Here is a 24,109-nt window from a genome sequence, read left to right as displayed (position 1 = left end):
CTTTTTATTCTGATTTTTGTGAGGCAGAATGACCAAAAACCAGCTATTCATGAATTTCTTTTGGGGGAGGCGTTTAAACCGTTCCGCGTTTGTTAAAATTTCTAAAGCAGTTTTATTCTTCGGGTCAGTACAATTACAGCGATACCTCATTTATATCATTTTTTTATGTTTTGGCGCTTTTATACGATAAAAACTATTTTACAGAAAAAAATAATTATTTTTGCATCGCTTTATTCTGAGGACTATAACTTTTTTATTTTTTCGCTGATGATGCTGTATGGCGGCTTGTTTTTTGCGGGACAAGATGACGTTTTCAGCGGTACCATGGTTATTTTTATCCGTCTTTTTGATCGCGTGTTATTCCACTTTTTGTTTGGCGGTATGAGAATAAAGAGTTGTTTTTTGCCTTTTTTTTTTACGGTGTTCACTGAAGGGGTTAACTAGTGATATAGTTTTATAGGTGGGGTCCTTACGGACGCAGCGATACTAAATATGTGTACTTTTAATTGTTTGATTTTTTTTATTTAGATAAAGAAATGTATTTATGGGAATAATATTTTTTTTTTCTTTATTTAGGAATTTTTTATTTTTTTTTTTACACATGTGGAAATTTTTTTTTTTAACTTTTTTACTTTGTCCCAGGGGGGGACATCACAGATCGCTGATCTGACAGTTTGCACAGCACTCTGTCAGATCACCGATCTGACTTACAGCACTGCAGGCTTACCAAGCGCCTGCTCTGAGCAGGCGCTTGGTAAGCCACCTCCCTCCCTGCAGGACCCGGATGCCGCGGCCATCTTGGATCCGGGCACCTGCAGCGAGGAGGAGGTAAGAGACCCTCGCAGCAACGCGATCACATCGCGTTGCTCCGGGGGTCTCAGGGAAGCCCGCAGGGAACCCCCTCCCTGCGCGATGCTTCCCTGTACCGCCGGCACACCGCGATCATGTTTGATCGCGCTGTGCCGGGGGTTAATGTGCCGGGGGCGGTCCGTGACCGCTCCTGATACATAGTACCGGATGTCAGCTGCGATAGGCAGCTGACACCCGGCCGCGATCGGCCGCGCTCCCCCCGTGAGCGCGGCCGATCGCGCTGGACGTACTATTCCGTCCTTGGGAATTAGGGCCCACCCCACATGGACGGAATAGTACGTCCAATGGCAGAAAGGGGTTAATGTTGAGGAAATGTTGGAGAGCTCAAGGAGTGCACTATGTATCAGCCACTGTTGTCACCAGACGAGCCTTTGGTGGTGGTGGTGGTTACAGTGTGAGCAGGTGTGTCTAGTGAATACAGAACTGCCCTACACTTTGTGAATGGTACAGTGACAAGCCCCTACAACTTGAATAACATCATTAATCCTGTCATTGCACCTCTGCATGAACAACACAAGATTAATTTCATCCTCAAGGACAACAATGCTCTAGCTCATCGAGGTTGAACCATTAGGAAAATGGAGTGGCCTGCACTTTCTCCAGACCTCAATCCCAAGGAAAACCTATGGTATCAGCTGAGTTGCCGTGTAGAGTTTGATAACTCTGTACCCCAAAACCTCAATGACCTGAGGCCGCAGCAGACAACTACTTGTGAACAGCACGAGAACTCGTTGTCAAGCCGTAATTGATGCACAAGTTGAGACATTTGATATTTTCAGGGGGGCATATACATACCACTGTTGTTGGCTTTTGTTTCAATAAATGGTGAGGAAATCACCATTGCAGGCTTCTACTTAAATGCCATGCTTTGATGATAACTGTATCAATGATATCACTGTAATGTGAACTTGTCTGGTTTTCCATAAGTTTCGCCCAAAAGCCAAATATCACTAACTTTTTGTCAGTAGTGTGTGTGCACATACACTTATTATATATAATATATACACACACTTACACCTGCATAAATGACCTGCAAAAGAAATTCTAGCTACACTGAAAATATCTATCTATCTATATTTTCATTGTAGCTGGAAATTCTTTTGCAGAGGTAAAAATAAAACCGCAACAGGATGGAACTCATTTATGGAAACGGAAATTTGTTTTCAGGGCTGTATTTTGTGGTGACACCAACCATTTAATTTTCACCTTAATTGTGGCACTCTGGGTTTTATATATACTTGCCACCCAGAGCCAAAAGGGATTACTTTGCGGTATAGAGAAAAGTGTTAAACTTTAAACGTTACAAAATGTACTGAAAAAACTGTACAGCATGCAACATTATTCATTAGTAAGACACTATCAGAAAATAAGCACAATTATATAAAAATATAATGTAAAACAACATGCATGAGCAGTACCCAACCAAATATCGTTGTGCTGTAAGCGATTGTACATATATCTAATCATCACTCGTCGATCAATTGATGTCCAACTGTGAAATATCACTTCAAGCTCGGCTGTAACAAATTATTTTTTTGGTTGCAAAAATACCATTGCAGTTTTTCATGCAGCATTCCAGCCAAATACAGAAGTGGATCCAGTAACAGAGAGACCACGCAGAGGTCTCAGAGTCCTTCTTCTAATGAGCTTAGCGCTGCTTATTAATCTCACTTTTATAATATGTACAGCAAAATAGCTGCAATTGGCACCATCCTTTATATACAATGTGCTTTGTATACAATCCAGACGTACTAAACCATACGAAAACGTAACACTGAAGAAATAATATCAAATATTCACAGATAATATATCTATATATAATAAGGAGTACATACTTTGACTTTTGAATTCTCAACAAGGTGCTGGGCCATTGACTTTATCAAGACTTCGAAGAAAAACCAAGAATACTGCAAATAAATAATACACAGAAATACAGTATGTAAGCAGATTAAATGACATATGGATGCAACAGTAAAAAATATATATGTGATATCTTTGTTTGTGACATTTAGTAAAAAATATGCAACTTTCTTTTTAGAATCAATAAAATATAATTTAAGTCACAAGATTACATACACTTAGGTCAAAGTCAATAAAACTCATATTTACTCCCTCCACAGACACCAGGTCAATAAACTTTACCTTTAGCCACTTGTTTCAAAGATCTACTTTGTACATGACAGAAGCAGTTTTTCCTACAAACTTGATAACTTCATTTATAAATTACTGTATCAAAATTCTAGTGAGCCAGACGCTTACATACACCAAGGTGCCTGTGACTTTACACAATTTTCTGCAATATGCCAAGCTATGTTATGATCTAGAAGCTTCAGAAAGGATAACTGGCATCAATAGAGTTCAATAGAAGTGTACTTGTGACAGGACTTTAAGGACAACGTTCTTCTTTGTCTGATATCATCGAAAAATCAAAACAAATGAGGCAAGGCATAAGAAAAAGAATTGTGGAGCTCCAGGAATCTGTTACGTCAGCTTTAAACATGGAGGTAAAAGAGGAGGCTTAGAAGCCAAATAACCCCATCCTGGCAGTGAAGCATGGAGGTGGCAAATAGTTACCATTATGAGGAAGGAAAAATATGTGGAGATACTGAAGCAACATCTCAAGGCATCAGCCAGGAATTTAAAGCTTCCATGGGTCTTCTAATTGGCCATAAGTATATTTCAAATGATGAAGCAAAATGGCTTAAGAACAAAGAGAAGGTAAAGGTAACAGAGTGACCATCACAAAGGTCAGACCTTTAGCTGAAAAATGTAGGGGCAGCACTGTTGAAGCCCAACAAAACTGACTGAGTTACACCAGTTCTGTCAGGAGGAATGGGCAAAACTACGAGCAACCAGACACCATGGACTGCACATGGACCCATTATACACCATTATGTCTCAGTGCACATGGCTGCTTTCCAACGTGGATCAATGGTTTTGACGGAAAAAAGAAATCACAGCATGCAATAGTTTGGTCTGTTTCAGGGACCAGAATAATGCATGCAATAAAAGGCGGCTCTGGCACCTGTCCGCAATGCAGATGAGCGCACAATTCACAATCGTGACTGGCCAATATTCAATGTGGCGGTCTGAACCCAACCATAGACAATGCTACCAAATACTGACCATGTGTATGGAAACTTTTCAGTTCTGGGAATGTGATGAAAGAAATAAAAGCTGAAATAAATAATGTTCTCTTAACATTAGTTGGGCATTTCACATTCTTGAACTATAGTAGTAATTCTAAGTGACCTAATAGAGGGAATGAGTGCTAGCATTAGATATCGGGAATTGTATGAACGCGGTATGTGACATTAACTAGTTGTACCTTGAGAAGCTTGTTACATGTTAAGAAATCGGCGGAAGGCTTGAGGATTGCGGTCATGGATTTGGCCAGCTCTTCATGTACCGTCTTGTACTCTGACGTGACATACGGTTCTGCCTTGTAGACATACTGGTACATACAGATTAAATAGGATTAGAAACTGGCCATACGTCAAGAGCAAGAACAACATGTTTAGCAAAAGCAGATGGCGACCTGCCTCTGTGCTCACACATCTACAGAGTAAGGGCCGCGCTACGTGGACACTTTCTGCAGCACAGCTAATTGATTTCATGCGACAGCTGAAGTCTAGGAGGTTTTATGCAGCTGAATCGCTAAGTACAAGTGCTCCCTTGTACAACAGTTTAGACATCTATAGCATAAGCACTAACTGGGCCAAGATGGCAGCAATGAGGAATAATGCACATTTCAGTACATTGTATGGTAGCACTACAGAGAGTTTCTGGGTATGTGCACACGATGCGGAAAACGCTGCGGATCCGCAGCAGTTTCCCATGAGTTTACATTACAATGTAAACTCATGGGAAACAAAAAACGCTGTGCACATGCTGCGGAAAAAACTGTGCGGAATTGCAGCGGCTTACATTCCGCAGCATGTCACTTCTTTCTGCAGATTCGGCAGCGGGTTTACAGTTGCTCCTATAGAAAAACGCAGTTGTAAAACCGCAGTAAAATCCACAGAAAAACTGCAGTAAATCCGCGATAAATCTGCAGCAAAAACGCAGCATTTTTGCCCTGCAGATTTATCAATTCTGCTGCGGAAAAATCCGCAGTGAACCATTCTACGTGTGCACATAGCCTCTAAGGCCCATCATGTGTGGGATCTTTTTTTTTTATAAAACTTTCCTCATCCTTAGATCACACAAATGTAGTGCAGTATAAAACACAGTAATACAAGCATTACATCTCCTGAGAATGACAGCATGCGAATTCTGCACTAACTATACCCTCTCCCCAGGTACAGCTTCTGTTTCCATCATTAATTCTAGTCTTACTTAACAGTCTGGAAATAGTAAAGTGAAATCGAGCTCAACTCTATCACTTAATACTAAAAAAAGTCGTTTAGCACTTATCTGACTGAAGATACCCTGACCCTTTTTAACATTATTTATTGAATCAACCATCATCACTTTCAGAGGTATGGTACACCATACCATACTACATGAGAAAGTCTCCGGCAATGCTGAAGAAGAGCTTTTCTTCACTGTAGGCATAGCAAACATTCTCATGGAACACAGGCCAGGATAGAAAATGATCATTTCCACTACTGGCTATATTTGTTCATAGTAATCAACCCTCCTTATAAATATTGTCCAACATGACAAATGCCAATTGTAAAAGTCATGTACCACCATTGTTCAACATACCTTAACGTATGACCTCAAGTAGCTCTCCAGCCCCTCTTCATGGCACTGAGAAACAACGTGGATAATGACCCTAAAAAGAGAAGCCAGATCTTAGCCTTAGCTTCTATATAAATGGCAAACGGCTTCTTTTAAAGGGAATCTGTCACCAGCTTTTTCATATATAAGCTGCGGCCACGGCCATTAGGGCTTATCCACAGCATTCTATAATGCTGTAGATAAGACCCCGATGTAACCTGAAAGATAAGAAAAACAAGTTAGATTATACTCATCCAGGGGCGGTCCGGTCCTATGGGTGTCGCAGATCCGGGCGCCTCCCATCTTCATGCAATGTCGTCCTTTTCTTTGCTTCCTGTCGCGGCTCCTGCGCAGGCGTACTGATTTGCCCTGCTGAGGGCAGCGTAAAGTACTGCAGTGCGCAGGGGCCGGGAAAGATCAGAGAGGCCCAGCTCCTGCGCACTGCAGTGCTTTACGCTGCCCTCAACAGGGCAAATCAGTACACCTGCGCAGGAGCTGCAACAGAAGCAAGGAAGAGGACGACATTGCATGAAGATGGGAGGCGCTGGACCTGAACCTGCGACGCCCATCGGACCCGACCGCAGGGTGACAGATTCCCTTTAATAAGTTAATTGTGCTTGAAAATACAGATGTAGAAGGAGCAGTGCACATGTACATATGTGTATGCACTGCAAACATTCACATCTAATGATACAGCATGAATGTGGGACCGACCACTAGAGTTGGTGCAATCTTCCACCCCAGAAATCCGTTCCCATCGGACAGGAGCTCTGAGAACACCTCTGACCTGATGGCATCCACGGTTCTTCTTTTGATTAGCTGGCCTGACGGCCTGGCGTGATGCCATATGTGCGACTAATCAAAAGAAGAGCTGCAGATGACTTTTTTACTAGTCTAGAGCATCTTTTCTTAGAACTCTGTGTTGTACTGTTCCTCTGTACTTCTTCATACATATTTATGAATACATTGTCAACAAGGCGTTACCATTTCCCTTGTCACATTACCATGTCCTCACACATGCAGATACTCTCAGCACTGATTGGACAGTGTGAGACTGTGTAGGGACACACCCCTGATTGGTAACACCCAGCTGTCAATTTATTTAACAACTATTGGAAGAATAACTAGAATGGCACAATGCAGAGAGAAGATGCTCCACAACTGTGTATATCATCGGGAACACAAGTACATATAAAATGCATATATATATATATATATATATATATATATATATATATATATATATATATATATATATATATATATAAAAATATATATATAAAATGCATGTTAATATATTATACATTTCCCAAAGATTTACCTGGTCACGTTGACAGCCACTTCCTCCTGGGTAGCCCTGGTTAGGACTCTGAACATTTGGTTAAGTATAGTGGGCAGAAAGGCAATCATGACATGCCCTTCCATTGCATGCAGGCTCTGAAACAGAAACAAGTAACTGGTCAGTGTGAAGGGCTAAGCTTAGCACAACTCCTAGCATGTTGTATAACTAGAACATTACTTCCCGTCATACTAGCTAATCCAACACATGGTAAACTTATCACAAGAACAGCCATTTTCCACATTATCCACATACAAGTGACATCACTGGAGTCAGGGTCTCCGCCTCTACATTATTCTGCTCTCAAACTGGATAGCAAAAACCTGGTGACAGAATCATTTTAAATACATGTCCACCTTCATCAAGCAGCATCTGCTTCTACACTGAATAAGAGTCGCATACATCAAATGTTTCCGAATGATCGGCTCACATTTCATGCTTCATCATCTAACCCTAACGTGATTTCCAACTTGAATGGCTGCCCATCACTCTGTATAATTATATACAATTCTATACCTAAATCCGTGTCTACTTAAGTTAAGCAACAATTAGCATTATCCGGGTCCAAGGGCCACATAAGCGGCTCGGGACTGCTGGACCAAAGCCTCACATCCTCTTTGATTAGTCACTACAGAGAAAGAAATGCTGACTTCATGTCAGATATACTAAACCAGGGACTACTGGACCGTGGCCCTGAAAATCATTTCTATCAACTCTAGTGTCTACCTTATTGCAACGTAAACCCCATCGAAGTGATATATCAAGTGAAACATTCCGTTATTGGATAAGTGCGTTATCAATGTTGTAAAAATAGTATATAATTCTATTCAGATGATGTTATTATATCATTATTTGGATTTACCTTTAAATATTTCACAAGCTCAATTCCTAATGCCTGGGCTCCAGACTCTGTTTTCTGACAATACTGAAAGAAGTTGTGCAAGTGCTGATCCTAAGTGCAAAAAATTAAAATTACATTTTATACATGACTTAATTTGAACAGGCGTAAATAATACTCAGTTTGTTTTCGTATGACTACTCCAGCTTCTAGCAGTTTTCTGAAAGGGGACATCCCCTTTAATTGTAGAGAATTATGGAAACATTTCCACATATATGTATGTATAATAATGTGAAAGATGTGTTTTACTACGGAATATCCAAACCTAAACACGAAATATCCATACAATAATTGTCAGCAGAAATCTTCTTGTTAACAAAACAATACATGTAGATACCTGTGCATATACAGTGGACACCAGATGAGTAGCAATCTTTAATAACGGCTTGCCTCCATCCACCCATTTAATTTCTGGTCCAGAATGCTGCTTAGGAAAGAAACATCACAATAAAATATATAAAGAATGAAATGTTTAGCACGTGAGTCTTTCATTGTATGCAGCACGGTAAGAAATGCGGATGCTTTATACCTTGCCCATCCCAGGCTCCTGATAGCACAGGTATCCTGCAGGAAGGTTGGCAGATACTGGAATGTTCTGCTCATTGGTGACCACTCGACCGTCCTTCAGCAACGGCAGCCAGGCAAAGCCAACTGTATGCAGAAAACACACCACTCACATACCGTGCATGCAAATACCACCCCAGCATATCATCCAAAGGAAGCACAACTCCGCTACAATCCTATAATAAACAAGAACATAAAGCGATAGCAGTGTGGATCCAGCCAATACAGATAGCGCACAAAAGCACACATTCCCCATCAGTTACTTAAGACACTGACCTATATTTGCCACTGAGGAGACATACATGTCTGTCTCCTTTACTAGTCCTCTGAGACCTAAATTCTTCACTCAGATTGCAAAATGCTTTATCTCCCTGCACAATTTGAGGTCTTTGCTAAAAAAAGATATTACATAATTTATGGATATTAAATAATAAGGTTGGTGTTAAAAGGGTTTTTGCCACCTAATCTGAGAGCAGGATAATGTAGAGACCCTGATTCCAGTGATGGTGTCACTTTACAGGCAGTCATTTTGATAAAATCACTGTTTTATCAGCAACAAATTATCACTAGAGGACTGGTAAACCTGCTGCCATGTAGTCCTCCATATTCATGAGTTCTGTATAACCCCGCCCACATCACTGATTGGCAGCTTTCCGCCTATGCACAGTGTACACAGGAATCTGCCAATCAGTTGTGAGGATAGGGTTATACAGAGAACTGCCGGATCTGCAGCAGAAAAAAAACCCCAGTGAATATATCAAAACAGAAGAAAATTGTACAATAATTGAGTCAGTGCTGGAATCAGGGTCTCTATCTCTACATCTTCCTGCATTCAGATGAGTTAGCAAACATCTGGTGACAGATTTTCTGTAATAGGGATGCAGTTTAGACAACAAGAAATAAAATACATGTGCAAGTGGTGCCAAGGACTAATATGATCATAAGTAGATGTCTTTGGTTCACGATTGTAATCTTACAAAAACAAGAAAAAAAACTAAATCTTAAAAATGGAGCCACGTGGAAAAATGCAGTTAGAGCTAATCAATAAGTTGAATAGATGGCCAATGTACTGAAGCAGGAAATCTTTTATGAAATGTTACCATTCCCTTGGCTTTACATACTCATTTTCTTCAAAAATAATAGTTTTTTCCTTGTGAGAGTCCCATTATACAGTCACAGGGATTCTCAGATTTATTATTTGAATCAGCATTAATAAGTAAATCCTGGTAATTAAATGGCAGTGTTATCTTAATGCTTTTATTTGGCCAAACCTTGGCTTTCTATGACATCTTTCTTCTTAGTGCCTCCTTTGCTTGATGTATCGCAGCTGACATGGAAGAAAGTGAACAACAAATGGTGTTTTTCATGAAGCTGTGTGGGCAGCTCTATTTTAATCTGTAAGAATGGAAAAAACATGTCTTAAATGACACTTATCACATTAAGCCTCTTCACAGCCAGCCAGGTTTAACAAAGGAGACTTTTTATAACCTAAACAAACAAGATGCCAGAATAAGACTGCGCCTCTTACTAATTTTAGTGACTTGAGAACAGAGGCAGAGCCATCATACATCCACCTTACATAGTGTAATCATGACATAAAGGAATGTTGTGAAGAAGATTGGCATGGCATGTTACCAGACACAAACAATTTTTATTTGTAGATTATAATTAAAACACTTATATAACCATAAAGGAGACAGAAAAAAAACCCTAAACTTTATAAAGAACCTCCACCTTAAAAGGGATCTGTCATCAAGTTTTCACCCCAAAACTATTTAACACCTTTACATGGTGAGTCTATTCCTCCATAACTGGCATTTAACTGACATACAAATGAGGCTGATGTGAATAGAGCAGCAGCCTCTGTCACTCCGGCTCTATTCCCCACCCAGTGCCACCTCCTCCTGCTTGACTGACAGCCTGTTTGCTGTGTGACTTCAGACAAAAAAGCCATCAGTCAAGCAGGAAGAGCAGACACTGGGCTGGGAATAGAGCAGGATAACAGGAGCTTCATATCTGCAGCCTCCTTTACAAACAGGGATTTCTCAGTAACTGAGGAACAGACTGGCCATGTAAAGGTATTGCTGGACTTGTCTTTGAAAGAGCTTCATGTACAAATTCTGCTGACACATTCCCTTTAAATTACATGACATAATGGTTTTCATACACATTTGAGCAACTGGAAATAATACACACTGCTCAAAAAAATAAAGTATCACCAAACGGAGGCCAAAAAATAGTTGAGCTCAGCCACAATACCATATAATATATATATTTTAACCAACATTGTCTATGTAATGTTTATAATAAAGTAACTATGTATTAATTCCTATATTGCTCCAAGGCCCTTTTCTCTTTTTTGGATATATATAAAAAAATAAAGGTAACATTTAAACAACACCATGTAACTCCAAGTCAATCCCACTTGTGTGAAATCAACCTGTCCAGTTATGAAGCAACACTAATTGTGAATCAGTTTCTCCTGCTGTTGTGCAATTGGAACAGACAACAGGTAGAATGACTGGCAATTAGCAAGACAACCCCTATAAAAGGAGTGGTTCTGCAGGGGGTGGCCTCAGACCATTTCTCTGTTTTCATCCTTTTTCTATGTTGTTTTGGATCCTTGTGCATTTTGTCATTGCTCTCACCCCAAGAGGTACAGTAAGATGATGAACTGTCTACAACCTACAGAAGTTGCTCAGATAGTGCAGCTCATCCAGCAAGGCATATCAATGCAAGCTGTGGCACGAAGGGTAGCTGTGTCTTTCAGCACAGTGTCTAGAGCAGATACTGTATCATGAGACAGGCCAATACACCAGGACACGAGGAGGTGGCCATAGGAGGGCAACAACCTAGCAGCAGGACCGCTACCTCCTCCTTTGTGAGAGGAGCGACATGAGGAACAGTGCCAGAGCCCTGCAAAATAACCTCCAGCAGGCCACTAACATCCATGCTCAAACTGTTAGAAACAGACTCCATGAGGGTGGTATAAGGGTCCGACATCCACAAGTGGGACTACAGCTGATCTTGGACTTCCTCTTCATGCTCAATTTGACCGGAGACGGGGACAGTGATGCCTGCGCTGATTGGGCGCTGGCATCATGTGTCACAACAACAGCACAGGAGTCCCGGGAGAACGAGAGCCGACAGCGCACCAGCACAGGAGGGGAGTATATAGTATCCGCTGGATGCGCACATGACACTGGAAAAGAGTGAGTGGCGATGGGGAGAAGCCGGGAGGCGAGGGGGCATGGCTATAGGGCAGAGAGGAAATGACATAGTGCATGAGGAGGTGGGGTCTCAAGGAAAGGGTTAAAAAGGACTGGACAGGGCTGAGGGGTTCTCTTAGACCACGGACAGCTGGACAACAAGACCCACCCATCCGAGGAGGAGGAATTCTGGGTCACAGTGGTGTTATCGGCAGCAGCAACATGGCGATAATACAAAAGTGTAATGTTAATTTGGCATGTTACCTTCTAGGCCCAGGGGAAGGGCAAATCGTTGGCCATGGTTCCCTGGAGGTTTCCCCACAGGGGTTTTTTTTCCTCTCCTGAGTGCTGGCGGATGACTCTGTGAGTCAAAGGGTCTTGCTACACTGAGCCATCAATATCTCGAGGCGTTGGTAGGTCCTCGAAGTTGGTAAAAATTTGAAGTGAGGATTCTTGAATGGCACGAATCATCTTCATTGGTTGGTTATGTGGTGGTGGTCTGGTGATGATTGGGTGATACCCGGCGACGGAATGTCGGGGTCACATTAACACGAAAGTGGGTGACACCTGGTGATAGTATGTCGGGGTCACATGGTCGTGAGTTTTGGGTGATACCTGGAGATGGAATGTCGGGTTCACGTTAACAATGTGGAGGCAACCTCTTCCCTCAGACTCACGGTGCTCCTGAGCTAAAATAAAACACAGCTAGGAGTAAAGCGGGGGCGGGGGGGGGAAGGGGCAATGTCAAGGGGAAAACCACCAGACTTTATAACTTTATAGCTTCGAGGACCCCACCAAGTGTCTTTTTTAATTATTACTAAATTGGCTGCTGTGGCCATTAATATACAAAGAAATGGTGTCTGTCCTTTGTTCGTTGGGAGTGGGGCCAAGGGGAAGGTCACGGATAATCGACCTTTCCAGGGTCGGCATTATTATTTTAGGAGGGCCAAGTGAGGGGTATGGCAAAAAGCTGTCCAGGTAATGGACAACTTCATTAACTTGAAAGTGGTCATTTTTCGTAAAAATATATATGTTTTTCAAGGTTTAGTAAAAGTGAAAGACATTCATGTTTCACAAAATGACAGAAATGTAGCAGAACCTTTTTTAAAAAGATATAGTTTCCAATATCCACAAACCCACCTCATCATAGAACTCTGGATTCTGTTGATGGTGCAGAACAGCAGCGAGAGCATTCTTCACAAACACAGGGCCGCCAGGTCTGCCATATATGCACTAAAGTGAAAACAACAATTATATGGTCTTAATCCAAGCAGTAACTGACGATTAGTACGAGAAAAGGAATGTAATGTATTACTTAACTTCATATTTATGTAAAATTGTATACAAAAACGAATATTAGCTTGGAATCAAACAAAAAAGGTGTAGAAAATAAACTTGCCACAAACCTTTAATGGTTGTGCCTCATCGTCATCAGACTCTCTGAATTCTATTGACACAGCTATATTTCTTGCCTAAAAAAAATAAAATTGCATAGATATGATTATAGTATTTTATTATGAAGATAAACAGATAATAGACACATTTTAAAGGCGATGTCCACAACTCAGACAACCACTTCTCAATCTCTATGCTTTCCCCCAGGAACTAACCTCCGGTGCCAGCGCCATTGGCACTGACACTGACCCTCCCTGGAATCGCGCGGTTATGTCACGTGATCACTGCAGCCAATCAGCTCTTCTCTTACGGACGTAATTGACATTTGGAGGAAGTGACAGCTGCGGCTTTCTCTTACTTGCCCCGGATGTTTTGATTTGTCTGATGGAAGGGACAATGAAGCCAGTGTTGATTGGCCACACGATATGTCACATGGGCCCCTGGAGAGCCAATGCCGACACCACTGTAATGGCGCTGGCACTGGAAGTCAGTATAAGGATTTTTTTACTGGGGGGAAACATAGGGATTGAGACGGATTGGCAAAGTAGCAGACAACCCCTTTAACTCAAAATTAATCTGACGAAAGGACAGTCTGGTATAAATATCTGACTAAAGCAAAGTGATTATCCATAAATGAAAGAGAAATCTGCAGCAATTATGGAGGGGTTCTGCAGTGAAATGGGCTCATTGTGTTGCGAAAATACCACTGTGGAAATGTTCTCCAGGTGGATGTACCCTTAGGCTCAGGCGTTATGGTGATGTCAGTCACATGATTTATATCCACAAGAAACGACCTCTTTCAGGTGGATATGTGTGAACATAACGTCCTGAAACGGGGCGCCGCCATGTTATTACCAAATACAAACCATTCCAAAATTACCTTTGCAAATGCCTTTTGGCCGTCATATTTCAGATGCTTTGGATAAACATAGAGATGGTTATTGTAGATGGTGAATGGTTGCGTGTGTTTGGGAATGCAAGGAACAAACTCCTCTACTTCGAATGTGACCACGGTGTCGGCATTGTTCTCAAACTGCTTCATGGGAATGTACGAGGAGTTCACGTAATCTACAATATCACACAGATAATGAGAAGCCGAAGCAATGGTCATGCATTTACAGATGATGCCATTACCAGAAAATAAGGCTCTTACTTGGAAAATCTGGAGAAACATTGTCAATGTGGATGTCTAGATTTCCTAATATTACCGGAAGCTTGCTTAACTTCTCAGGTCTACAAGAAGAAGATTATAGTATGCTTACAAACAAGTACTAGTGAGTAGGAAACATAGAATAACCAGGTTTTCGTATTACACTATTTGATTCAGGTATTAGAATTCCCTCAACATATCAATAAATCCCAAATTGACTGTTTGTTAAGCCAGAAGGCAGGAATATTTTCTTACAGATTGCGTTCACGCTTTTGGAAGTCAAAAGATGTGTAGAAGACAGAAGCACATTCTCAGATGGAGCGAATATGTCAAATTTCAGAAGAAACACTATTCTAAATACCATTTTATGAAACGATTCCCCCGGAGTGCTTCAATACAACCTACTTTATTGCTACACTTTCTTTTATCTGAACATCTGCCCTCGATAATTAATCATTTGATTGCCAGATGTTTTTCGGCCCTGAAAATGCCTAACACAAGTGTAAGCACCTTACAAGGGAGTTCGGATGAGTAGGCAATTTTTTTTATCCACATTGATGTGGCATTCATTTATTTTTTTCACTTTTGTGTTTTTATCCCCAAGTACCAAGAGATGTAACTTTTTTATTTTTATGTTGAAATGAAGACCATTTTATTAAATAGATTGAAATTGTGAAAAATAGATATTTTGGAGTCGAATGGACAAAAAAAAACAAACAGCAAAAGAAGTGTCCATTCCAATAAAATAAATGCATGTCCCCATGTTCTATTCTGACCCTGTGTTATGGATCAGAGTTTATCATTTAAGTTAATGGCAGACAGACAGCATTCATGTTCCATAGAAACAAGACTTTACAAAGTCATGTGACTGTTGCCTGTGAGCCCAACCGGTATGGTTGTCCGGCCTTAGGTTACTAGTCTGCAGCCACTTTATATACCAGCACACTTGTGAACCCTCACATCACGCGAACTGTGAGGATTCTGCTGGCCGCGGGCGGTCATGTGACCACAAGTATGGAATATGCCACTTTCCGGCTAGACTATGTCCGGCCCCCCTCAGTACACTTGCATTGAGCGAGGCCGCGCCCATCTAATCGTCACATGTCCACAGTGCGTGCGATCTGAGGATTCTGCAGTGCTGGCACCAGGCGGTCATGTGACTACAAGTATGCGATGTGCCACATTCCGACTAGACTGTGTCCGGCCCCCCTCAGTACACTTGCATTGAGCGAGGCCGCGCCCATCTAATCGTCACATGTCCACAGTGCGTGCGATCTGAGGATTCTGCAGTGCTGGCACCAGGCGGTCATGTGACTACAAGTATGCGATGTGCCACATTCCGACTAGACTGTGTCCGGCCCCCCTCAGTACACTTGCATTGAGCGAGGCCGCGCCCATCTAATCGACATGTGTCCACAGTGCGTGATATGAGGATTCACAAGTCTGCACTTGCAGCCTATGGCCGGACAACCACTTTAAAGTATTTTCAGTTTGATGTACAATATGTAACAATGTAGCATTTTATGGAACAACCCTTCACTGTCGCACTAAGAAGAGGCTATATATTTGTCATGTATAGTCTTCCTACCCGTTGTCTTTTGTTTGCCTCCAGCTACCTCTTCCGCTGGGTCCGGCCTCCCCATTCACATACCAAGATGCCGCAACACTGCCATGGGGAGTACCGCAGTAATTCTGAACCATGCCTCCTGTGCTGCTGTATTTCAGTCCTACCGCTGCTCCCCATGCCACTGTGGTGGCCATCCTGGATGGAGGAGGACTGAACTGTCAGCAACAGTAGAGAAGACAACGGGAGGTGAACAGACGGCACATGGTAGGGTGACCATACAACAAAAATGTAGTGCCACTTTTCAGTGCCGGGGTAACAGTCACTTTAACAGCTGGTTAGACACATTAGACATGTGTAGTAAAAAAGCCATGAAAAAGTCTGCTGGCAATCTAAGGTGTATGGGGCAACCAGACATCTGTTGTAGGTGAAAAGGAAGATCAGCCATGCTGGACACTAACATGCAATTTACTTTGTTTCCTGAAAGACAAGATTTATCAGAATCGTCTGCTTATCCCAATTAATATAAAACTATGCTGAACTAAGTGTCCCTGTCTATGGGTGTAGAAAGGAAGTCAATAGCCAAACTGTCTTCAATGCATAGGGTCAGCATTAGATTTGGGGGGCTGTGGCTGTCTGCTAGTGTTTTATTAAACCCAATGATAATTGTAAAGCCTCCACATTATATATTTATCATCGTGCAACGCTATATTTAAATTATGCATCCACATGCATAGTTAGTGTACATTATAGGTCAGGGCATTAATACTGTAAGGTGCAAAATCAAAACATTTATATAGTCATTATGGCTATGGAATAAAATAAAACCAAAATAATTGTGAGCAATCATGTACATTCAAGTATATACCTAAAGCAACTAAAATACCTTTTTTTAATTGAAAATTGGTGAACGTAACTTTTAAACTCAAGTTCACAAACCTACATTTCCAATGGAAGGAGGGAAGAGGACAGATAAAAACGGTATTTTTATCCTTCAAGCCATAAAACAAAGATAAAAAACTGACATGTTTCTGGCATCCTAGACGCTTTTAATCATAGCATACACTGTGTTCCAAATTATTATGCAAATAATATTTCCTCATATTTTCTCTAAATTACCTATCTGAATTGCAGTCATTGTTATTTTCCAGTCATCTACTATTCTAGTATTATTGCAATGTTTTGGAACAAACTGCCTATGAAAACAGAATCTTTTTAAAAAAATAAACACTCAAAATGCATGCTCCAAATTATTATGCACAGCAGAGTTTTCAACCCTTTTTTTTTATTTTGATAAAAAAAATGGTAAATTGTGAAGTTATAAGCATTATCAGCTTATTGCTTATTACAAAATGAAATCAAACCGTTTTCAAGTGAAAACTTTATTCTAGGTCAGAGGTCCCCAACCTTTTTTGCACCAGGGACCGGCTTTAAGCAAGACCAGTTTTCCATGGCCCGGTGGGGGTGGGGCAGGGGCGGGGCTTTGGTCATATGGGGGTGGGGTTATGGAGGGATGGAGCTTAGTGCATACTTATCATATAATTATGACATTTATAATGAGAATGTGATTCAACTTACCATAGGTTCAGAATGAGTGGGAGCACCATGCTTGTTTCCCTGGTGCTCTGCACCATTATTGCCCCATAGCTGTGCCATACAGTGCTCTGCACCATTATTGCCCCATAGCTGTGCCATACAGTGCTCTGCACCATTATTGCCCCATAGCTGTGCCATATAGTGCTCTGCACCGTTCATTATTGCCCCATAGCTGTGCCATATAGTGCTCTGCACCATTATTGCCCCATAGCTGTGCCATATAGTGCTCTGCACCATTATTGCCCCATAGCTGTGCCATACAGTGCTCTGCACTGTTTATTATTGCCCCATAGCTGTGCCATACAGTGCTCTGCACCGTTTATTATTGCCCCATAGCTGTGCCATACAGTGCTCTGCACTGTTCATAATTGCCCCATAGCTGTGCCATATAGTGCTCTGCACCATTATTGCCCCATAGCTGTGCCATACAGTGCTCTGCACCATTATTGCCCCATAGCTGTGCCATATAGTGCTCTGCACCGTTCATTATTGCCCCATAGCTGTGCTGCTGCTGCTGCAATAAAAATAATAAAACACATACTCACCTGTCTTGCTTGCAGCTCCTCGGCGCCATCTTTCCGGCGTCTCTCCGCACTGACTGATCAGGCAGAGGGCGGCGCGCACACTATATGCGTCATCGCGCCCTCTGCCTGCACAGTCAGTGAGGAGAGAGAGACGCCGGAAAGATGGAGACAGCGCCCGGCGTGTGGGAACGAGGAGAGGTGAATATGACATACTTACCTGCTTACCTTACGGTGCCGCCGCAGCCTCTTTCTCTATCAGCGGTCACCGGCACCGCTTCATTAGAGAAATGAATAGGCGGCTCCGCCCCTATGGGAGGTGGAGCAGCCTATTCATTTCTCTAATGAGCGGTCCCACGTGACCGCTGAACAGGGGCGCCGCGGACCGGCTGAAAAACCCCAACGGCCCGGTCCCGGTCCGCAGACCGGCGGTTGGGGACCTCTGTTCTAGGTGATGTTACATTTGCACATAGGACCCCTTGTTCGAAAGAAGCTTCTGAACTCTCTCGTCCATTGAATTTGTCAGTTTTTGGATGGTTTCTGCTTCAATTGTTTTGCATGTGGACAGAATACCCTCTCAGAGCTGTTGCTTAGATGTGAACTGCCTCCCGCCATCATAGACAATCCTTTTGATGATGCTCCAGAGGTTCTCAATGAGGTTGAGGTCAGGGGAAGATGGTGGCCACACCATAAGTTTGTCGTCTTTTATGCCCATAGCAGCCAGAGATGCAGATGTGTTTTTTGCAGCATGAGACGGTGCATTATCATGCATGAAAATGATCTTGCTGCGGAAAGCACGGTTCTTCCTCTTGAACCATGGCAGGAAGTTTTGTTTTAGAAACTCCACATAGATTATGGAGTTCATCTTTACCCCTTCAGGGATCATAAAGGGGTCTACAATCTCTCTCCCCATGATTCCAGCCCAAAATATTACTCCACCTCCTCCTTGTTGGCGTCTTAGCCGTGTTTTCATGGGGTGTCCATCAACCAGCCATCCTCCACTCCATCCATCTGGACCATCGAGCGTTGCACGGCACTCATCGGTGAACAAAACAGTTTGGAAGTCAGTCTTCATGTATCGTTTGGCCCACTGGAGCCGTTTTTGCTTGTGTGCAGGGGATAGAGGTGGTCGACAGGATGGCTTACGCACAGCTGCAAACCTCTGAAGGACCCTGCATTTTGTTGTTCTGGGGACGTTGGAGGCACCAGCAGCTTGAAAAACTTGTCTGCTGCTATGACGAGGCATTTTTGCAGCTGCTCTTTTAACCTTACGCAATTGCCTTTTGGAAAGAGTCCTCAATTTTTCCTTATCAGCACGCACACGTGTGTGCTGGGAATCAGCTACATACTTCTTGATTGTGCGATGATCACAATGAAGTGTCTTGGCAATGTTGATTGTAGTCATGCCTTGACCTAAATACTCCACAATTTGTTGCTTCTCAGCAGCCGACACATCCTTTTTCTTTCCCATTTTGGCAAAAAAATGTAGGCTGCTTAATAATGTGGAACAGCCTTCTTAAGTAGTCTTGCCTTTATTTGGACACACCTGCCAAACTAATGTGCACAGGTCTCTGCAATTGCTTTCAGTGATATAAAGAGCCCTGACACACATCACCATCAATGAGTTTAAATGACAAACAAAAAAATTCTAACCTTATCACTCCGAAACTCTTTGTGCATAATAATTTGGAACACAGTGTAGGAATGAAATAACAATGGTCACGTACTAAGCCAATCACAGTGGATCTATGAGTGATGTGAGTAACTGACAAGTGTGCAGAGAACTAGAACATGCAAATTTGCAATATAAATACAAATAATGAAACATTCAATAAATATAAAAAAAAATCACTCTAAGGCTATGTGCACACGTTGCGGATTCGTGTGCGGATTAAGGTTACTTTCACACTAGCGTCGTTTGCAATACGTTGCAATATGTTGCAATGCGTCGTTCAGGAGAAAAAAACGCATCCTGCAAAGTTGTCTGCAGGATGCGGTTTTTTTCCCCATAGACTTACATTACCGACGCATTGCGACGTATTGCCACAGGTCGCAACCGTCGAGCGACAGTTGCGTCGTGTTTTGGCGGACCGCTGCCACAAAAAAAGTTACATGTAACTTTTTTTGTGCGTCGAGTCCGCCATTTTCGACCGCGCATGCGCGACCAAAACTCCGCCCCCTCCTCCCCGGACCTTGCAATGGGGCAGCAGAAGCGTCGTAAGACTGCTTCCGCTGCCCACGTCGAGCATTTATTTCACAGCATGCGTCGGTACGTCGGCCCGACGCACTGCGACGGGCCTGTACCGACGCTAGTGTGAAAGCAGCCTAATCCGCACCGTTTTTGAAAAATCTGCAGGTAAAACGCACTGTGGATTACCTGCGGATTTACCGCGTTTTTTGTGCGGATTCCACCTGCAGATTCCTATTGAGGAGCAGGTGTAAACCGCTGTGGAATGCGTACAAAGAATTGACATGCCGCAGCGTTTCTGCATGGTATTTTCAGCAGCATGTGCACTGCGGATTTGGTTTTCCATACGTTTACATGGTACTGTAAACTCAGGGAAAACTGCTGCGAATCCGGAGCGGCCAATCCGCCGCAGATCCGCAGCGTGTGCACATACCCTTATAATTCATGCCTTCAGGATATTTTCTGTCCAAGTTTAATATCCAATAAGCATCCTACACCATGAGGCATTTTTGCCAGCTGTCCTACCATTATGTTTGGTAACAAAGTGCTTAACAGCACCAGAGTAAGGCCGGTTTTACACGTCCTGATACTTCCAGTACCGGAAAAAACAGTACCGGAGATATCAGTGTCCGTGTGTGCAATACTTGTGGCATATGTGTCTCAATTGTGTGCCACATCAGTGCCACACCTACCAGCCCCTGGGAAGTAGTGGTACTGTTAGCGCTGTTCCCCAGCGCCGGGTGCTGAAGACGGCTCTCAATCTTCACTACTCACGTCGATCGCCGGCAGAGTAGGAGAGAATGAGGAGAGCCGTCTTCAGCACCTGGTGCTGGGGAACAGCGCTAACAGTACCACTGCTTCCAAGGTGCCGGTACATGTCACACTGATGTCATCTGTGTACACATGTGCGAGACATTTTGCGGCCCGCGCTACTGTTAAAAACAGACATGTCAGCATGTTTTGCCCACGGACGCATGGTCCATGGAAACACACTGACATGTGCACACACACATTCACTTGAATACGTCTAGGTGTGTAAGTGTCTCCGCTACATGTGAAAACTGTCACCACACTGATGTCTGAAAGAGGCCCAAGACCCATTTTTGGGGGGCAAAATTGTTCAAGTTTTGTTCATTTTACATAAATTACATAAGATAGAATATTCTATGTGATGAATATCACAATTAATAAATTCATCAATACAAAGGATGTCTCCTTGAGATGAATGAAAGCCCTCGGTTTCGTCCGAAGCGAATTGTTGCAGTGCTTTCGACTACACTTAAAAAAAACTTTTAGGCTTTTACCATCTGTCTTTTTTGGCTGGACTTTGGAACAGGCTGGGTGAGAGCATGTAATATCAAACAGTAAATATGTATTGTTTTAAATCACTGGAATAAGCACTATAATTACTCATATATTATTGATATTGGACGGCTGCGACTGCAGATGAATGTGGAATAGAGGAATACAAATTAGCCACATCCAATGGAAATCGTCAAAATATTGCAAAACCAAAGAGCTACCTTCCATAAATCCCGGTATTCTAATGATTAGAGGTTGCAGATGATTATCCAACCATTCACTAAGCATCTCGTTCAAGGACCCCATTCCTAAAATAATCGGTTGTAAAGTTGGGGGCAAAATCCCCTTATGTGTTTTGGGTAACCCATGAAATATTGTTATTATTGGATGGTCTATGAGTAATAGTTTCCTGGCTTTCGAGTCTATTAAGCCCAAAGATACTCCCTTGTCTAATATTTGAGACGGTGAGTTTTTAGCATGAGGGACACTATGCTGCATATAGTGTAGCGTCTAAAATAACCACATATTCTGCCTAGTCTGATTGGCGGATCACTAAGTTGGTAGTCATGTGACACTCTTTCACTGCTGTAAATTACTTATTAGTCAGATTTTTGTGAATAAGTGACTCCCTGATTTGGGTATGGAGAGCCTTCAGGTCCCTTTTGACCAGGGTCTGAAAGCAATCCAAGGCAAGGGTTCTGGTTTCCACTGGATAATACCTTGGATTTCTAATTTTGACTGAAGCATCACCGTCAGTAATGCCACTCAAGTTGTCATTCTCTGATTGTAGTTTCAGACGGCAGACATTGACTACATTTCCCTGCCAATTATAAAACATATGCTAGGCCAATAATAAAAATAAATCATACAACTAATAAATGCTGAAAAATGTTGTATTATGATTGGAGTCTCAGTGACACCTTGTGTCGGACTGAATCATGCATTGTGGTTGGGCACGTGTCCCATCCCTTTGCGCTTTCTTGGCCCTTGGTTGAACTTTATGTATCTTTGTATTTTTCAACCATATTAATTATATAACCTTCAATACCAACTACAAGAAGAAGCATTTCACCCGAAGAGATCGCCATCAAACAAATGCCAATGCATTACACTAGATGATGCTTTAGAAGGATGTGGGCCATATCTCAGAAGACTAAGGCTGTGTGCACACGTTCCGGATTTTTTGCTATAAAAACGCGATAAAACCGCGAAAAAAACGCTCACATTAAGCATCCTATTAAAAGAATGCAATCCGCATTTTGTATGCACATGCTGCGTTTTTTTCCTGGGCAGAAATGCATTCCGTAAAAATACGCAGCATGTTCCTTAATTTGCGGAATCACGGGGATTCCGCACACATAGGAATGCATTGATCCGCTTACTTCCCGCATGGGGCTATGCCCACCATGCGGGAAGTAAGCGGATCATGTGCGGATGGTACCCAGGGTGGAGGAGAGGAGACTTTCCTCCACAGACTGGGCACCATATCACTGTAAAAAAAAAAAAAAAGAATTAAAATAAAAAATAGTGATATACTCACCTTCCGGAGGCCCCCGGAGTCCTCCCGCCTCCCAGCGGTGCACGCGGCGGCTTCCATTCCCAGGGATGCTGTGTGCGAAGGACTTGGGATGACGTCGCGGTCACGTGACCGTGACGTCACCCCAGGTCCTTCGCACACAGCATCCCTGGGAACGGAAGCGGCCGCGTGCACCGCTGAGGAGATCGGGGGCCATCGGAAGGTGAGAATAACCATTTTTTAAATTATTTTTAACATTAGATCTTTTTACTATTGATGCTCCATAGGCAGCATCAATAGTAAAAAGTTTGTCACCTTTGTCAAACACTATGTCTGGCAAGTGTGACGAACCTGTCAATCAGTTTTCCAAGCGATGCTAAAGATCGCTTGGAAAACGCTAGGATTCTGCAAGCTAATTACGCTTGGAAAACGCCAGTGTTTAGCGGGAATATGCATGCCAATTCCGCCTGCGATATACCCGTGGCAGGAGTTGCGGAATTGCCGCGGAAATTTCCACAGCAATTCTGCAACGAGTGCACTTAGCCTTAAGCTCATGCGAAAGTGGACCTTGCCGTGTAACAATGACCTTAGGTAGACAGCTTTTTGCGCCCAGATCTCTTATGAAGCCCACACTACATACCATGATTAATGCACAATCACAAAACACTTACTTTCTAAAGTCGGCAAGCAATTTAAGCATGTCCTCATTTGAAAGCTTGTTGCTGTCTTGTTTATAGATTGGAGAAAATCTTCCACTTTTGTCCAGGGTCCCAGATGTATCCTTAAATAGAGGTCTATAAAAAAAGTATTAAAGTATTGGCTTAAGATGTAATGTTGCATTGAGTATTTTCCTATGTAGATATTTGAAAAGCTAAAGGAGTTGTCCGGCACTAGCGTACAAGTCTGTGTCACTCTGTGTAATTGCAGACTTATGAATACTCACAGCGAGCTCATTGAGAGCTGTGAGGATTCTCAGATTCTGGCAATTGCTGTAATTTGCATACTTCCAGTCACATTCCAACTAGATGTGTCCAGCCTCGCTCAATACATTTGCATTGAGCAAGGCCATGCATGTCTAGTCGGCATGTGACTGCATGTATGCAAATCACATAGTTGCGGTCACACACCCACTACGGTACCAGAGAAGTGCGCGCACTGTGAGGTTTCACGAGTCTGCAGTCACATAGCATCACTTTAAAGAAAACCTTTCAGTTGATTCATGCAACCCAAACCATGGGCATCAAAAATCAGAGCCTAGTTGCACAACTCCAG

At 42.6% G+C, this 24,109-nt stretch overlaps 1 protein-coding gene across 21 annotated transcripts in view; it reads right to left on the bottom strand.

The window, feature by feature from the left end:
• The window catches only part of DOCK9 (dedicator of cytokinesis 9), a 310,144-nt gene that overhangs the window by 82,234 nt on the left and 203,801 nt on the right, over positions 1-24,109 (bottom strand). For 12 of the 21 annotated variants that reach the window (XM_077297094.1, XM_077297097.1, XM_077297101.1 and 9 more), the window contains exons 15-27: positions 23,509-23,631; positions 14,154-14,233; positions 13,881-14,068; positions 13,012-13,077; positions 12,746-12,838; positions 9,668-9,791; positions 8,362-8,483; positions 8,170-8,256; positions 7,797-7,886; positions 6,917-7,032; positions 5,581-5,650; positions 4,199-4,324; positions 2,706-2,777 (exon numbers count right to left, since the gene is read on the bottom strand). In XM_077297094.1, coding sequence (XP_077153209.1) covers positions 2,706-2,777; positions 4,199-4,324; positions 5,581-5,650; positions 6,917-7,032; positions 7,797-7,886; positions 8,170-8,256; positions 8,362-8,483; positions 9,668-9,791; positions 12,746-12,838; positions 13,012-13,077; positions 13,881-14,068; positions 14,154-14,233; positions 23,509-23,631 — 1,357 coding nt within the window. Of the gene's footprint in view, positions 1-2,705; positions 2,778-4,198; positions 4,325-5,580; positions 5,651-6,916; positions 7,033-7,796; positions 7,887-8,169; positions 8,260-8,361; positions 8,484-9,667; positions 9,792-12,745; positions 12,839-13,011; positions 13,078-13,880; positions 14,069-14,153; positions 14,234-23,508; positions 23,632-24,109 lie in introns of all 21 variants that reach the window. The other 9 variants (XM_077297092.1, XM_077297099.1, XM_077297086.1 and 6 more) reach the window with 1 other exon arrangement.

Source organism: Ranitomeya variabilis, chromosome 3 (genome assembly GCF_051348905.1).
Source record: "Ranitomeya variabilis isolate aRanVar5 chromosome 3, aRanVar5.hap1, whole genome shotgun sequence".
Classification (NCBI taxonomy): Eukaryota; Metazoa; Chordata; class Amphibia; order Anura; family Dendrobatidae; genus Ranitomeya; species Ranitomeya variabilis.
The sequence above is the reverse complement of the archived record's forward strand: the minus strand, read 5'-3'. Positions and strand labels throughout refer to the sequence as shown.